The sequence below is a fragment of the Ctenopharyngodon idella genome, chromosome 18 (genome assembly GCF_019924925.1).
Source record: "Ctenopharyngodon idella isolate HZGC_01 chromosome 18, HZGC01, whole genome shotgun sequence".
In the NCBI taxonomy this organism is placed as follows: Eukaryota; Metazoa; Chordata; class Actinopteri; order Cypriniformes; family Xenocyprididae; genus Ctenopharyngodon; species Ctenopharyngodon idella.
In genome coordinates this window covers 28,538,822-28,557,383 of record NC_067237.1, presented here as the reverse complement: position 1 = coordinate 28,557,383, position 18,562 = coordinate 28,538,822, and the positions used below count along the sequence as shown (strand labels likewise).

Here is an 18,562-nt window from a genome sequence, read left to right as displayed (position 1 = left end):
TTGAACAAGTGGCCACACCACCATCTGCCTGTACCACTATACCTGCTTTAGTAAGAGGCACTCAGCCACCGGCCAGTGTTTCTATTCAAATTCCTGTTCAGAGACCAGTGGAAACAAGATCAGACATGGCATCCTCATTAGACCAAGCAGTCCGTATTTCACCTCCAACAGATCACAGAGAGCGTATTGCCGCAAAGACAGTTTCTGTTGTTTCTCCTACTATTACTACAACTGTTGCTTTTGGAGCATCACCCTCCCAACCAGTTCAATCTATACTGGCTGATATCCAGCCAAGAATGGCAGAAATACTGCAGAAAGATGATGCAATTTCTTTACAACAATCAGTTTCACAAATCATTTCTCCTGTTGTACAGACACAGGAAGGTCAAGTTGCTGTCAGAATGCCAAATCTTGAAAATGTGATGGTTAAAACAACTATTGAAGATGGGAGGGGACACCCTGTTATTGTTAGCGTTTCTCCTTTTACTTATCCATCCACTGTATCAAGTTTCATCACTGATTCAGCAGTTCCACCTTTTATGACATCTGCAAGACCTCATGCGTCTCAAGAAAGAACAGATAGACCAGTGATTTCATTTCCACCACCCCCCACAGCTTCACCACCAGAACTGCCATATAGTACATTACCTAAAGCTGATTTTAACCAGCAAAAGACTGTTCCAACTCTCTTATCAGTTACAGCAACTCACCTGAACCCCCAGAAAATATGGCTGGTGTGACTGTAATACCAGCTGTAACCCCAACACACAAATCACCACCCCCTGTCCCCCCCAAACCTGTCTGTATTCCCCCAGGATTGGTATTTAGTCACAGATCAAGAGAGAGTGTAAAGCCACCAGTTAGCCCCGAACCAGTAGTTGTTCAAGCAGTTCGTGCTGCAACATTGCCAAGAACAAGAGAACCTCCAAATGCATTGTCACTAAGTTTGACTGCCCCTGTTGAGACCAAGTACAGTGCTTCATCACCAAAATCGCCCTTGTCACCCAGATTTGCTAGAACTCTTGAAACATATGTGGTGATAACATTACCCTCAGAACCAGGATCACCTGTGGAAGGCATTACAACTCAAGCACATATGAGAAGATCATCACTGCCAACTCCCAGGCAGCAGGTTCCATCTGATCCTCCAAGAGTGTTTGTTCCAGCTGTAGTGGATGCACCTGTATCATTAATTTCAGCACAAATTGTAGCAGCTCCACCAAAGGGTATCTCAGCTTTAAATGCAGCAGTGCCCTGTGTGGTGAAGGCCCCTGACTTTGCTTCAGTCACAATGGAAACTCATATCACTCCAGCTGTGGATTCAACACAAAGTATTGCAGCACCTTGTGTAACGGTTCCAGAGATGCCACTTGCTTCTGTACAAACATCAGTTTCAGCACCTCTTGTTGTGCCATCATCAGAAGTAGCACAGACTATGAATGTTCTTTCTCATGTCACAATGGAGAATACAACACACTTCCCATCTGTGAATATAACACCACATGATAGAGCACCAGTTGTAATGGCATCTTCTGCTTTGATTTCAGCAGCACCTGTTGCAGAAGCAGCAGCACCACCACCACCACCACCCATTGCTATGGGACCAACAGCATATCCAGCAATGATGTACAGCGCACATTCCATGGTTTCTAATCTTCCCATGCCTTCAGCCTCAGTGGTGAATACATCAAAACCATCAGCAGAGGTACCAGTAGCCTTAACCCCAGTGTCAGGAGTTTCTGCTGAGTCTGTTGCTCAGCATACAGTGAGTGATGTACGACAAGAACTTGAGATGCAACAAATGCTAACAACATATTCTGTACCAATAACAATAACCCAGATTCCAATCCCAGCTCAGAATGAAGACATTCCTGGTTTGGATATGGAAGAAGTACTAATAGTCTCAGCTACAGAAGAGGCTTTGACTGACATGGATCCCTCACCAGTTCCAATAAAACGGCTTCAAGAGCAGCAAACAGTTTATGAGCAAAAACAAGAAACTCCAGTAGTGACTTCTGCAACATCTGTGCCACCATTACCAGTCACATTTACCCAATTTACAAAATCTATCGAGAGTCAAGAAATACGTGGACAAGATAAGGTTATATCAAGCATGAGCCAAGTCTATTCTGCAATCTCAACAACTGAGCAGCATCCTGATACATTGCCTAATCTTGTAACCCAAGTTGTCACAACTGAAGTGCAAAGAACAACTGTGTCAGTTGTCCAGGAAAGGATTCCTGTAGAACCCATACCTGAACCTGTGAGTGCTACAGTCACAGTCCAGCCAGAAGATCATTTTAAGCCCAAACAGAATGGAAAAATACACTACCCTGGTGATGTTATAGATCTTACTACTTTTAAAGTGAATGTTACAATGACTGATCAAGGGATGGATCTTACAGCCCCAGATTCAAGTAGGTCTTCCTTGTCAAGTGAATCAAGTGGACGACAGGCCACAGCTGTACAGCCTGAAATAGTGAATCTTAGTGCTGAAATAATCCCTACTACAACACTCTCTGTTGTAACTGATAGCATAACAATTGTCACTTGCACAGCTACAATTGCCTACAACAACAACAACACAGTTGACAAGCCTCTAGACCTGGGAAATGCTACTTCAGTGCCTCTTCCACTTACCACATACAATCCATTTGAGCCACTTGCACAGATAGTGTACAGACCTGTGAATTCTCAACCTAAGCCACCAACCAGTGCAGAGATTCCTATTAACCTGTCCTACAGAGCTGTTGCAAGCACAGCTTCTCCTCTAATGCCTGTTCCTGTAAATGCCACTGCTGGTATGCCAATGTATACAGAGCCATCAGCAGTTGGACCTGTTGACCTCACCACTTCTAAGACAATGAAAACTATGGTTGCTTTGTCCTCATCTTCTGGAGTGATCACAACTGTTGTGGAAGATGATGGTACACCAGTTGATCTTACATCTGGAAGACAAACTGTTTGCTGTGATGTAATCTACAGGCTTCCTTTCACAGGAAGCTGCAGAACACAGCCACCTGTGACCACACAACCAGACAATCAAATTGGCTATCAAATTAATATTGCCACAACACCTGTCATTGAAGATCTCAGTACCATGAAGGCTTCGATATCAGACAGTAATTTCAGAGAAACTGGGTTCTTTGGGTATGAAAGGAAGAATGGATTCACCTATCAGAATGGGGCATCTGAGGGGGCTATAGATTTGACATCAGCTAAAATGTCAACAGGTCAGTATTACAGTGCACATGTATCTTTTTTGCATGTTAATGTTGAGAAATGTACTTTTTATTGGTTATGTCCCTTATTTTTTAACTCTCTGAATGTCTTGATTTTCATTCTTGTTTTTCTGTTCTTTTTTTTTTTTTTAACAGATGCATGCATTTGCCTCCGTGTTGTCCCTCAGTGTTTTGGCTTTGCATCCTGCTAATCTGATGACACTGACAAGAAATTTGCATGTTCTTTGGCTTCCATTTCATAGTTAGTTAATGTTGCATGAAACAGAGAAATTATCCATTTAGATGCTGACGATGCTGCTATTTTTGTTTTCTTAACATAACAGAAGAAGCCTTAGACTTCTCAAAGAAAGGCACTTTGGCATTTACCGGGATCACCACTACTCCATATTCTCAAGGAACATTGTTTGGCGTTAATAGTTTGCTAAGATCAACAAATGGCATTGTTTACTCATCTGTTGCTGCACCCGTTCCCTCCACGTATGCAATTACTACCCAACCAGGTTCAATATTTAGCACAATGTACAATAGTCTGACTGATTCTACGGAGCCATTTTCAACACTTCAAAATCAGCCTGCTCCATATGGATTTGTAAACACCACAGGCACAGACCAATCAATATTCCCACAATCTGATATATCAAATGATATCCTACCTTCTGCATTAGCCAGTCTCCTTCCCTCATTGACAGCCTTCCCTGAGCTCTACTCAGATGCTACACTTGAGGCAATAGCAGCCTCCCTGGATACGTTGGTATCGCCAAATTTCCCTGATCTAGATGACAGCAAGAGCCAGCAGTACAAGGCTGAACATGAGTTTTTACAGTTAGAGAAGTTGAAGCAGCTGTGTCTAGCTGAAGAGCTTGAATGGGAGAGACAAGAGATACAGCGTTACCGTGAACAAGAGCAGATCATTGTCCAGAAGGAGCTGGAGGAGCTTCAGAACATGAAGCAGCAACTTCTAATGCAGAAAGAAGAGGAACGCAAAGCCCATCTGATTCTTCAACAAGAAACCTTTGCACAGCAGCAACTTCAGTTACAGCAAATCCATCGATTACAGCAGCAACTCCAACAACAACTAGAAGAGCAAAAGATACACCCATATGGGTTTAGGCCAAGTGAGGGTATGTCCCCACCCATGAGCTCAGACATTATTCTTGACTCAAAATATTCTGGGGGAGATAATGGACAGTACTGGCCAGTGAAGGATGACAACTCAACATCATCTGCAGTGTCCACCCATGACTCTACATCAGGTCAAAACTGGCTAACAACAACCTCTGGGGCTTTTTCACAGTATAGTTCAAACATTCCTGTATCAGTGAGTGCACAGACAAAGGAGCAGTTGCAGTTGTCCACAAATCTGCCAGATACAGCCAAGACAGAGCAAAGTGTAGGGATAAGTGGTAAGAAATTGGTTGAAAGTGGTGTTCAAACAGATGATGAAGATGGTATTGAGAAGATTCCTTCTGGTAGAAGGAGAAGAAGTAGGAGAAGCGTAGATAGCTGTATGCAAACTGATGATGAAGATCAGGATGAGTGGGACGTCCCCATTCGGAGCAGACGCAGGTCTCGTTCCAGTAGATATGCTGATGGAGAGAAGGGTAAAAGCTCCAAGGTATCAAGTATTGCAATTCAGACTGTAGCAGAGATTTCAGTTCAGACAGAGCATTCAGGGACAATTAGGAGATCTCCTGTTCGGGCTCAGGTGGACACAAAGGTAGATTTACACAGAGAGGGTCAAACAGAAAGCGATTCAGATATTACATCAGATAAAGATAAAAGACGTCCAGCGCCTGCTGAAGTAAGTGTTAGCACACACCTGACAGCTGATGATGTTGGAAGCTCATTAGTTACCAAATCTCCGAAGGTATTATGCTCCCCAGTTTCACCACTGTCCCCTGGGAAAAGCTCACAGAAGATGCTTACTGCTGATTCATCAAGGCATCTCAGTAGTCCAAGATCACTAAGGGCCTCACAACGATCTCTGTCTGACCCTAAATCACTCAGTCCGACAACTGAGGACAGAATGATGTACCAGTACTCAGACACCTATTCAGTAAGTACTGCACTTTAAAACCGATCCACACTTGATTTATTTATTTTGTCCTCTCCTAATCATTGCATTACATACCAAGTTACCATGCTGTATACTGTATATCATGCCTATTGCTTGCTTGTTTTTCTTTCTATTTCTGTTTTATTTATTTTTTTATCCACAGAGCAAAGGTTCTCAGAGTGGCACACCAGTTGGCACTCAGAAGAAAGTAAAACGCACACTACCTCATCCACCACCGGAAGAAGATACCATCATTGGCCTCTCTGGGTACACCACTGCTTCTGCCAGAAGAAGAATGTGCAGGAACACCACTATGGCGCGGGCCAAAATCCTCCAAGACATAGACAAAGAGCTGGATTTAGTTGAACGTGAGTCCTCAAAACTTCGTAAGATTCAGGCAGAACTTGATGAGGAGGAGAAAGAGATAGATGCTAAATTGAGATATCTGGAGATGGGTATAAATCGAAGAAAAGAGGCTTTACTGAAAGAGAGAGAGAAGAGGGAGAGAGCCTACTTACAAGGAGTGGCAGAAGAGCGAGACTACATGTCAGATAGTGAGGTCAGCAACATCAGAGAGTCACGAGGTAATGGTCATGGACTAGAACGGCCACGGACTGCCCCACAGTCAGAGTTTAACCAGTTCATCCCACCACAGACTGAGGCTGAGCCCCAGTATGCACAGCTTACAAGCCCATACTCCCATTATCAGTATGCATCCCAAACAAGTCAGTATCCTCAGCAGACGTTGTACCAACAGCAGTCTCTTTACCATCAGCAAGTGTCCCCCTACCAATCCATCTACTCATCAGTGCCCTCACTCAATCAGCAGTCCCAGCAGACTGGCTATGACCATTCCTCACTCCTTCTGATGCAACAGAAACCCCGTCAGTCTACTTTGTCTGACTTAGAGCCAAAGATTACTACAAACTATGAGGTCGTACGCAACCAGCCCCTCTTAATTGTCCCTACATCCACAGAGAGTGTCTATGGAGTTTCCCATCTCGGTGGTAAATACAGTAGCCTTGATCTGAGGATGGGTCTGGAAGAGAGAGCCAGCATGGCCAGCAGCCCCATGTCCAGCATATCAGCCGAGTCCTTCTATGCAGACCTCGATCATCACAATGCCAGGAACTATGTCCTGATTGATGACATTGGTGAACTCACAAAGAGCTCCACTGGCCTCAGTTCAAGCTTCAGTATTGCCGATAAGGATATCAGCAAAGCTGACCGACTTCTCCGGACTGCTGATGTTCGACGAACAGCAGATGTGGCAGACTTTCTCGGTCCTCTTCAGGCTGCTTCCCGGCTGCATTCGTATGGTAAAGCTGACGATGATTCCATGGAGGAGCCATATGAATTGAAGATGTTGAAACAGCAAATTAAGCAGGAATTCAGACGAGGTACAGATAGCCTTGAACAGCTTACAGGCCTGCCTCACTACCTCCACTCTGACACTAGTTTTAGACATTTCCCTAAAGCTGAAAAATATAGCATTGGGAGACTAACTTTAGAAAAGCAAGCTGCCAAGCAACTGCCTGCCTCAGTTCTTTACCAGAAACAGTTAAAGAATAAAAAAGCACTAATTGACCCCAAAATTACGAAGTTTTCACCCATTCAAGAGAGCAGGGACCTTGAACTAGACTACAGCAGCTTTTTGGCGTCAGCCAGCTCATCTGTTGGTGGATTGTCTGCCAGGGCAAGGCTCCTGCAGGATGAGATCACATTTGGTCTTAGAAAGAACCTAGCAGAGCAACAGAAATATTTGGGTTCAGCTATTAATGCTAACCTGGCTCAGTCAATCAACTTTGGCCAATCTCTCAACATAGGGCCTACCATAAGGTCTTCCCTCCACGATGATGGCACCTATCCCAGCGGCACTCGGTCAAGACCTTCCTCTAGGCCTTCCTCTGTATATGGACTGGACCTATCTATCAAAAGAGACTTATCAAATTCCTCACTACGCCTGAAAACAGAGGGTGAGGGCATGGATTCACAGTTTGTATCTAGGGCTAAACCAACAAGTCTGCCAATTAGTCAGAGCAGGGGTCGAATTCCCATTGTTGCGCAAAACTCAGAAGAGGAGAGTCCACTGAGTCCTGTTGGTCAGCCCATGGGCATGGCCAGAGCATCTGCAGGCCCACTCCCACCCATCTCAGCAGACTCAAGGGACCAGTTTGGCTCCAGTCACTCTCTTCCAGAAGTCCAACAGCACATGAGAGAGGAGTCCAGGACAAGTGGCTATGAACGAGACATTGCCTTTATAAAGGATGACCTTCAGGGGGCCATGTCAGATAGTGAAGGTAAATTTGTTATGAGATCTGTTATCTTCAATCCCAGCTTCTGTTGATATGCACCTTTTGTATGGCTCTGAGTGCATTATTTATATCTGTGTGTAAATTAAATTGTTACATTTTCCTTTACGTTTTTCATCTTTTGTTTCAGATTTACTTTACAATTGCAGGGTGTCACATTTGCATGTCATCCACTTAAACTTAAATTTTCACCTTTATACTGTATGTATACATAGTATATATTTTTTTATGTATAAAAGCTTGCCCATGTGTTTCTCAATGAATTTGCATGCTACTTGCATGCAAAAAGGAACTTGTTTCCTTCCATTTTTGTTTTGTCATATACTTATAAGAGTGGAAATTTTTTTGGAGATCTTGAAAACTATTCATTCAGCTATTTTAATTAATTATACATTCAGTGCCTCTGTTATTAATCGCAGCCCTAAAGTTAATGAGGAAACTGCTCTGCCTTCGATCTGAGTTACTGCATCTTATAATTCTGTCAGAATCATTTAGTGACTGGTTATCTTAAGAAGGCACTATTTTTGTCTGTTTTTAATTACTTAAATAGAATTTTGATAATCTTGTTGTTTCGTATTAGAAAAAAAAAAAAAAACAAACAAACAAAAAAAAACAAAAAAACAGTTATGCGGTTGAACTGTAGAATATAAATTCTCCCTCTACATCTTTCCAGGAGCTATGGAATACTGAACCATTTATTTGAATCATAATTAAACTTTTATCTTCTTGTCAAGACAAATGTTACATTAATAGGAGTACCTGGTTTAGTTTGTCTGGTTTTCATTAATCCAGAATATTTCAGGTTGCAGAAATGAAAGTGGCAAAATTAATGTAGTGAATGTATATCTTTGATAAGATAAAGTTGTAAAGTAAATAAGGGTTAAAAGAAGTTGATCTGTTTATAACATGCATTAATTGGAGCTTAGATTTTCATCACCTCCAAATATGCTACTTTTAACTCACCTGTTTTACAGTTTTCTTCTTTATGTCATGTAATGTCTATCATGGGTGTCTTTCCAATTTTCATTCTCAATAAATTCTTGCTATTTCAGTTTTTTTGCATGGCTTATAAATGGAAATTTAAAAACATCTTGCATGTTACATGAAGATTAATATATTTTTGGTGAATATACTATTCATATACTATTCTCTTTCTGTGTTTTTCATATATATTTTTGTTCTTTTTACTGAAGTGAACATTAAGCAAGGATTAAAATTTAAAATCACTCAGGTATTGAATTGTTTTGAAGGTCTGTCTTATAGGCAATTTGTGAGATAATTACACAAATGGTTTAGTTATTAAATATAATGTTTCGTTCTTTTTTTCCCTTGTAAAACACATTTTTAATCTTTAAGCTGTCATGGGGCTCTCAATGCCAATATGACAACAGTATTGAGAAACATTTCAAAATCCCCTCTAGATAGTGATATTGTGTTGAACGTCAAGTTGTTTGAAAAGTTTAACATAAGCCAGGTGTATAAACAGGTGCAAATTGTGAATATTGTTGGTTTACAACACTAAATGCTCTGCTGGGTTTGCACAGATGTGACCCCATGCTCTTTTGCGAGAGTATCAGAGTATCACGTGTTTCTGAAACAGCCTATTTAGCTCTTATATTCACAGTCAAAGGAATGTTCCAGGTCCAAAAAGTAAAGTAGTCTCAGTTTGTATAAATAAGAAGAAATCATAAATCACTGTTGTTTTAAAACCACCCATTTTGGTTTAAGTATTTTGTTTGGTAATTGCAAATATGCTGTAGATACTGTCAGCAGAGCTTAGTTAGTTTTGAACCTGGAGCATTCAATTAAGACTACTACTGCTGGTCTTGCTAAACAAATAATTCATTTTGTAAAGTTTTAGCACATCATATAGATATTATTATATTGAATTGTCATTACTTACCACGGTGCTTTACATTTATTACCTTCACTGGAGCAGATGCTAATACAGAACTTCACTAATGCTGCAGAATGTATTTAAAAAGCTCTCTTGAATAAAATATAGATTACAATGTTGTGTTATTTATATATTTTAGAAAATGAGATTGTATGTATTAGATATTTGCAATAGTACAAGTTATCCAATTGCACTGCAAATATAACACTGTGTTTTATTGGCACAACATAGCTCTGTTTTAAGGCTAATTTTACTATGAATTCTCTGAAATACAATGTTTGCACTACAGCTGGAGGTCCTAGCTGGAATGTGAAAGGTGAGAACTGCTGTTCAGCAACCTTCAAAATATCATTAAGCATAAACCTACTTTCATGCGTGCCATACTGTAGTTTTGAGTGACGGGCATTTCTCAGTGGTGCACCTCAGACCCATCCTGGTGTTCATTATCACTGCACTTCCTGAAGATCTCTCTGACATAGCCTGATCATATCAACCAGGGCACATACATGTCTACATACACAAGTAAATATGTGTGCATACCGTAGCAGAAGTATCCTAGAACAGGGTAGGCTCATTAGGAAACGTCACTCTAGCAACCTTTATCTTGCGCCACCAAAATGTCACTAATGTCATGAAATCCTCCAAAAGTAGTTGACGTTATAGATAAAGAACACGGGTGCTAAAAGTCATTAGAGTGATGTGTTCTTTTGATAGTGTGTTGGCCAGACTGACAGTTTTCTATAAGCCGTAGGTTTGTGCCATGGTCAATGGTTCCTCTATTTTGGGTTATAAAGTGAACGTACTGTTGATTTAAGGTGACATTTCCTTGCAGAAGGACAGCATATCAAGCTCTTCATTGCAAAACTCTTGCAGACAGATCCGGTTGTCCGTTTTTTTCTCACTCTATTAGGAGTTAAATGATGATTTGTGGCGTACTATAGTGCTGCCTCATGAATAAAAAAATGCTTCGCTTACACAGTATTGTAATCAAGGCACCTGCAGGTTGTGCAATCTACCCAGTAAACAAAACAGAAGATATTGCTTGCCTGATCTATTTTAGGTATGTGCTGACATGTCTGCCCTAGCTTGAGTTATGAATTATTCTAGGAATTCCCAATGTCTTTGAAGAAAGTGCTAGACTACCTGAAATGGAAGCTGAAAAAAACAGCAGTAGGACTATATACAGTCTTCTAGAATGCAAAACTAACATATTACCAGTGCAACTCTGTAGGTGAGACCAAGTACACTGTCAGAATCCTTGTCTTAATTAGTATTTTTGTCTTGTTTTTCCATAAAAATATAGATTCTTACGTTAAACATTCAAAATATTCTTAAAAACAAAAGATTAATTTAGTTGAGAGCCAAAATTGCAGAAGATCTTAGAAATACGTTGAATTAATTTTCTTACTGATTATTTTAAGCATGAATCTAACAAAATTTAATGAGATTTGTGCTTAAAGGGTTAGTTCACCCAAAAATGAAAATTATCCCATGATTTACTCACCCTCAAGCCATCCTACGTGTGTATGACTATCTTCTTTCAGACGAACAAAATTGGAGATATATTTAAAAATATCCTTGCTAATCCAAGCTTTATGATGGTTGTGAAGATGGCTATTTGAATTTATAAAGTTTCAAATATGGATATTTTTCTTTAAAAAAATGCATTGCTTCACTTTAAAAGGCCTTTATTAACCCCCTGGAGCCGTATGGATTATTTTTTATAATGGATGGATGCATTTTTTTGGGCTTCAAAATCTGGCCCCACCTTCACTACCATTATGAAGCTATGAAGAGCAAGGATATTTTTAAATATATCTCTGATTGTGTTCATCTGAAAGAAGATAGTCATATACACCTAGGATGGCTTGAGGGTGAGTGAATCATGGGATAATTTTCATTTTTGGGTGAACTATCCCTTTAAAAGTATTGCTTTAGATGTATAAGTCTTATCTTACCCAATTTTGCATTTCGGCTATATTTGTCTTTAAGAATGTTTTAATTTACTGAAAATTTACTGAAAAACAAGATGACACTGAAAAAGAAGATTACAGTTTGAACTAATTACATTTTAGCATCATGAAAGTCTGGTTTCATAGAATAGAAGCTGTGGTTTTTGTTTGGTTTGAGTAGTGGTTTACTTGTATAGTCTAACTAGTGTGCTAGACATAGTACTAACAGAAAATGTACTGATCATCAGACATATGGTAAGGCATCTCATCATCACACTGTTGTATGATGGTGTGTGTATGTGCGTATATCTGCTGTGGTTCAGTCCCACAGCAGTTCTCTATCAAATTCTCGACGCATGACATGTGTCCCGGTCCTAAAGGGACACAGCATGCATGTTCATGTGTGCATGCCCGAAACATGTCTCAGATCATTGCTTTTTCTGCCCTCACCATCCTCTGTCACTGCTTTCTCTGGGGACAGGCTACTTAGTACATTTAGCATTTATCTAAACAAACGCTCATGATTTGAGATCTTGTGGAATGGAAGTAAATGTCCAACTCTTTTGAAACATAGATGTTGTTCTTGGAAGCCCTAACCTAAATCCATCAAGCTGTCAGTTCAAACACTCTAGCAAAGAAGTGTCCCCAACTGGGGGTTGTGAAGGGATGGTTGTCTGGGAGAAAAGTGGTGGAGTGGGACACATGCCCCAGTTTTGTCACTTGTGATGGTACAGTGGATGCTTTCTTCCTGTCTTCTAGCATATCACCTTCAGCATGAAGAGACGGACTGGTTTGACAAACCCCGCCAGGGACGCGGTGGACCAGAGGCCGGGCCAGACAGAAGACAGGTAAAGTGGCACCCACAGAGTGTCCGTGATTTTGCCTAGTATGTGTTCCTAGAATCTTTTGTTGATCCTGGAACAACATACCTCTCAAAAACATAGATTTAATCATAACAATTATTTATTGCCTTAAAGTTTTTACAATTATAAGTCGATAACAATGCTGTTTAAGCTGCAACCCTACACAGCAAAATCTCCAGATTTAAATCAACTCTGCTCAGAGTACATATGGTCCCTCTCTAAATAGTGTTAAAATAACACTGAAGCAGAGTTAAAGTTAATGAAATAATTAAGCAATTAATTAAGTGATGATTGTGCATTAGTGATGAACACCTGCTGATAACAAGCAGAATCAGTGAAGAAAAGAGAAACACAAGAACTACAACTGACTTCAGTCACAGCCTTATTAATTGCTTAATTATCTCATTAACTTCAACTCTGCTTCAGTGTTACTTTAACACTATTTAGAGAGGGACCATATGTACTCTGAGCAGAGTTGATTTACTTTGTACAATCTGATTGGTTATGAACATGTCCTATTTTGACCACAGTTACCATGCAAACACATGGACATACTGTACTTATCTTTGAAAGAACGCCAAACCACATCTGCATGCACGTAGTTATCCAAAAGCTCTGTTAGAGCTTCAGGAATTGTTTAATCATTTGCTTCTGTATTGTGTTTTCATTGTTGCAGATAAAAGGCAGCTATTACCCCTTCCCACACACTCGTATCAAACTGCAAAGGGACCCCAAGGACCACAGCATCTCAGGTATGTTTTCGCAGCAATTACTCAACAAGATACACAGCCATAAGTAGTTAATTAGGCCTGCAAACCAAATTACTGGAAAGAAAAGCAAAACAACAATTGTAATCCACCTGGTGGACAATGTATTGATGAAGAGATCACATTTAAAATGATACCGGGATACTCTGATTAGGATCCAATTACTAAGCCATTTATCAGCTAAACTAAACCCTTGTGATTTCAGGGAGAGGGCTGGGAATCAGAGTTGTGGGCGGAAAAGAGATTCCAGGGACCAATGGAGAGATCGGAGCCTATATCGCCAGGGTTTCGACAGGAGGATGTGCTGAGCAAACGGGAAAAGTTGTTGAAGGTAAGAACTTCTATATTATTCTGTCCGATAATATTAGCAGAAAGTGAAAGAGATGCAATACATAGAAAAGCAAATTCTATTTGTATAAAAAGTTTACATACATGCTTCTTTTATTCATATGTCAAAAGGTGTTTTTTAAAAAAAAGCAAGCGTCAGCACATTCATTAGTTTAAGCATACAGTATTCTTTCAAAGGAAGAAGTGCCTAATTTGGGAGGCCATTTCTCATTTTAACGGGGACGCTGTTGTTGCAGTATGATTGCTCTTCTTGTTGACTCTGCTGGCTCAGCATGCTTTGTCAATTTGGACGAGCTCCTCCGAGAGTAGCTCAGCTTCCTGAACATGTTTTTGCTTGTTTGATTTTTAGTCTTTCATAACTTGTGATTTCAGAAAATGCTCTTAATATTTCCATTTTTCCTTTATAGTGTCAAAACTTTGGTATATTTGATTTGTTTCATGCCTGAAATATGCAAGCACCAATCTGCTGGTAGATTACACAAGCATCTGTTCTCTATCTTAAGTATGCATTTCCCTTGATACAATATAATAATGTCTGCTGCCACAGTGGAAAAAAGTGCTAGAGAGCAGATTTAATAGCTGATAGCTGTAGCGATATTATTGTTTGGACCAAGAACTGAATGCACAATTGCACAATGCATACTCATATGCGTGTACTTCAACATAGAACCACAAAGTATGAGTGTTTGTAGTGCATACAACAGGGATCTTATATCAGTAACACACTGGTTAAATAAGGATTCATTTTTAACCATATTAAAGGGTTAGTTCACCCAAAAATGAAAATTCAGTCATTAATTACTCACCCTCATGTCGTTCCACACACGTAAGACCTTTGTTCATCTTCAGAACACAAATTAAGATTTTTTTAAAAAAATCCTTAGTAGCTTAGTGAGGCCTGCATTGCCAGCAAGATCATTTCCTTTTTCAGTGTCCAGAAAGGTACTAAAAACATATTTAAAACAGTTCATGTGACTACAATGGTTCAACCTTAATATTATAAAGCAATGAGAATACTTTTTGTGCGCCAAAAAACAAAAAACAAAATAGCGACTTTATTCAACAATATCTAGTGATGGCCGATTTCAAAACACTGCTTCATGAAGCTTCAAAGCTTTATGAATCTTTTGTTTCGAATCAATGTGGTTCGGAGCGCCAAAGTCACATGATTTCAGTAAACGAGGCTTTGTTACGTCATATCAAAATTTCAATAGTTTACGTGACTTTGGCAGTTTGATACGCGCTTCGAACCACTGATTCAAAACAAAAGATTCGTAAAGCTTCGAAGCTTCATGAAGCAGTGTTTTGAAATCACCCATCACTAGATATTGTTGAATAAAGTCGCTTTTTTTTTTTTTTTTGCACAAAAAATGTATTCTCGTCACTTTATAATATTAAGGTTGAACCACTGTACTCGCATGAACTGTTTTAAATATGTCTTTAGTACCTTTCTGCACATTGAAAAAGGAAATGATCTTGCTGGCAATGCAGGCCTCACTGAGCCATCGGATTTTATCAAAAATATCTTAATTTGTGTTCCGAAGATGAACAAAGGTCGTACGGGTGTGGAGTAATTAATGACAGAATTTTCATTTTTGGGTGAACTAACCCTTTAAGGATTAAATTTCAACTGTAATTTCCTATATGTTGGGATATAGAGCAAAATTTTATTTTATGGATATTTTCTAACATTAAAGCCTTTTTAAATATGATTTTGATTGCTCACTTGTATAGCTTCACAATATTTTCAGCAAATTAACCAAATCTGATTCCTAATTAAGCATGAATCATTTAGATACTTCAAAGCTGAAGTTATGATTTTGGCCTAGTGGTAATCTTGCAGAGTAATATGGAGATATGACATACTTGCTGAATATTTTGAGAGGTTTTTGAGTGAAGGGATTGATTGTGTAGTGATGAACAGACATTTGAATGATGTCCTGTTGTTATCAGCCGCTGATGCGCTCCGTATGCAAAAGACCTATCTGAAGACTCGCTTTCATTTGTGTAAGTGCCCGGGGTTTGGCTTGAAGTGGGCTTCAGTTTGCTTTTAAAATACTTTTTCTCTCTCTCCCCTCTGCACTTGTTTTGGTCCCTGATGCTGCAGGACTGTTTTCTTGTAGTGAGTGGAGTGCTCAGGGAAGCATGCTATTGATGAAGTGTGCATGTTTTTATGTTTGTAGGTAATTCTGTGATTGCTTTTCCTGAATTTCCCCTCAGGAATCACAATAGCACATACCCGTCTATCTTTGTGTGAATCTATCATAACAGTTTTTGACATGTTTCCCCAATAAACAGCACCTTCACTTTTTTAGTGACGCACCAAACCAAACTTTGGCTCTCAGTTTGAGGCTTTTAAAAATAAACATACCCTAGATGACTTTTATAAACAACATCTTTCCATAACCTGCAGACAAAAAAAAAAAAAAGTTTACTTTTGGTTAAGACACACTGTGAGAATCTGATTTTACTTTTCTTACCTAATAAATGTATTTCACTCACTGTTCCTAATGCCATGTGTTGTGTTCCTCAGGAATGCAGGTTCTGGAGTGGAATGGAATCTCTCTGCTTGGAAAGACATATGAAGAGGTGCAAAGCATTGTGGGTCAGCAGTATGGAGAGGCAGAAATATGTGTGCGCCTGTAAGTTACAAAGATGTATTCAATGTTCGAGGCTCAGTCTAGTCCACCACACTAACTAAAAAGTACCATGTTAATTTTATTTTATTTTTTTTAATGTAAACAATTGTAGCACCATGAATTTCACTATTCAAAAGGTTGCATTTATTTGATGAAAAATATAGTAATATATATAGTGTTTTATATACTATATAGAATATAGTGCTTTTTAAGCTAATATGCTAATATAGTTGTTTTCTTGTCTTCTTTTTAGAGACCTAAACATGCTCTCCAACACAGAGCACCCGCAACAACTGGAACTCCATACTCAGCTGAGAGCTGGTGAGTGTCTCTAATATTTCATTCTTCCCTTCATACTTACAAGTCTTGATACCTTTAATAAGTTTTTCACACTAACTCAGCTCTCTTTAAGGTAAATGAGTCCACTCTGCAACCATCTTGGCCATGCACAGGCTCCAAAGTACTTGAGTGGGGAAAGACTAAATCTTAAACAAAAATCATTGGCGAAGTTTAAGGTTTCAATAACATATTTCAGTGTTATCAAAATTTAGCTTCTTAAGCAGGCTAAAAGAGACATTTTCAGATCCAGGTCCAGCTAATATGCATGCGTACCATGCATGAAATAAGACAATGCCTTTTACAAATAAAGTAATTTGCTATTTTAACTGGAAGTTGGGACTTCCTTTCCTACAGCTTTCCTTAGCACTCATTTTAACCCTGGGTTATGAGTCTTCTTGCACTCCTGACCATGGAAAAGGTGTTTGTATCGATCAGTAGGTTGAAAATGGATTGCTTTTGTGCTATAGCTGTTGTGTGTGTGTTGTAGGTGAGCGTCAGCGCTCTCCAGGTGTAGACCCAAAGCAGCTGGCTGCAGAGCTGCAGAAGGTATCCCAACAGCAGGCTCCTGGCTCCGTGCTGTCTGCTCTGGAGAGAGCGGGACACTTGCACTCTGGCACCGGATCTGCCGCTTCTAGTGGGGTCCCCAGCCCAGGGCAACCCGGGTCCCCTTCCGTCAACAAGAAGCGTCATAGTAGCAAGGTACTGTATGTGTAAATGTGTGCAGGAAGGTGCATCTGCATGTGCTTCTTACTGTATATTGAGTATATATACTGTATCAAATGTTGTGTATGCATAAGGAACTGCAAAATAGTTTTTTTAGGGATTTATTATCCATTATTTTGTTTTTCAGTCAGCAGAGGTTCTGAAGCCACAACCGCATCCAATCACTGGTGAAATACAAGTAAGTCTGTGCAATTTTACATGTACTATACAAGACTATTCTAAAGTTAATTTGAATTGAATTACAATTTGGCAACATGTAAACAGTTTTGGAATATCTTTAATACATTTTAATTATTTTTTTAATATCAAAGCAAAAATAATTGTGCAAAATGAAATCTGATTTTTGTGGAAACACAAATATTTTGCTATTCATACTCTTGCCTGTTACTGTTAAAGGGAGGGTAGACAATATCTTTACAAAAACTCTTCATATCCTGATAGTAATCAAAACGTTATGTCATAGTTACCGTGATTACGGTTTGCCAACCCTATGACGTTCTACTCGGAGCTATCTAAACTGTCAACATGAGTCTGCAACAGTCAGGCGGTACAAATCAGGGCTCCAAATTGTTTACGTTCATTATTATTGTAATGTTATGTGCTTTGAGACATGAGGTAATTTAAAGCCATCTCTCGTGATGCTTTGCAGACTCTGCTGTGCGCATTCATGTGTTTTGGAGGAGGCGTGGCTTTGGAGAGGGAGGGTGTGATCTTATGCTTTCAAAGCTAGCTTGCTATTGCTAGTCTCTCCAAAATTGCCTACCCTACCTTTTAATTATATGAATAAAATTTTATATTTATATTATATTTTAAAGTGTTAGTTCACCCAAAAATGAAAATAATGTCATTTATTACTTACCCTCATGCCGTTCCACACCTGTAAGACCTTCGTTAATCTTCGGAACACAAATTGAGATATTTTTGTTGAAATCCAATGGCTTCGTGAGGCCTACATAGGGAGCAATGATATTTCCTCTCTCAAGGTACTAAAAACATATTTAAATCAGTTCATGTGAGTACAGTGGTTCAATATTAATATTATAAAGCAACGAGAATATTTTTGGTGCGCCAAAAAAACAAAATAACGACTTTAGTGATGGCCGATTTCAAAACACTGCTTCAGGAAGCTTCGGAGCATAATGAATCAGCGTATCAAATCATGATTCGGATCGCGTGTCAAACCGTCAAACTGCTGAAATCACGTGACTTTGGCGCTCCAAACCGCTGATTCGACACGCTGATTCATTATGCTCCGAAGCTTCCTGAAGCAGTGTTTTGAAATAGGCCATCACTAAATGAGGGTGAGTAATAAATGACAGAATTTTCATTTTTGGGTGAACTAACCCTTTAATGTGCATTTTATGTCGAAATTTATGATCATCCCTTGTGACTTTCTCAAGTGTTGACCGATTTATTGGATTTAA

The 18,562-nt window shown here is 39.4% G+C and overlaps 1 protein-coding gene across 3 annotated transcripts in view; it reads left to right on the top strand.

The window, feature by feature from the left end:
- The first annotated feature begins 589 nt into the window (after window positions 1-589).
- Window positions 590-18,562, top strand: part of pclob (piccolo presynaptic cytomatrix protein b) — a 33,452-nt gene continuing 15,479 nt past the window's right edge. For 2 of the 3 annotated variants that reach the window (XM_051871163.1, XM_051871162.1), the window contains exons 1-11: window positions 590-3,233; window positions 3,566-5,298; window positions 5,462-7,598; window positions 9,797-9,823; window positions 12,219-12,307; window positions 12,999-13,074; window positions 13,295-13,420; window positions 15,971-16,079; window positions 16,330-16,397; window positions 16,903-17,114; window positions 17,266-17,316. In XM_051871163.1, the coding sequence (XP_051727123.1) occupies window positions 728-3,233; window positions 3,566-5,298; window positions 5,462-7,598; window positions 9,797-9,823; window positions 12,219-12,307; window positions 12,999-13,074; window positions 13,295-13,420; window positions 15,971-16,079; window positions 16,330-16,397; window positions 16,903-17,114; window positions 17,266-17,316 (7,134 nt within the window). In that variant the 5' untranslated portion in view covers window positions 590-727. The remainder of the gene's footprint in view (window positions 3,234-3,565; window positions 5,299-5,461; window positions 7,599-9,796; window positions 9,824-12,218; window positions 12,308-12,998; window positions 13,075-13,294; window positions 13,421-15,970; window positions 16,080-16,329; window positions 16,398-16,902; window positions 17,115-17,265; window positions 17,317-18,562) is intronic. The other variant, XM_051871164.1, reaches the window with a different exon arrangement.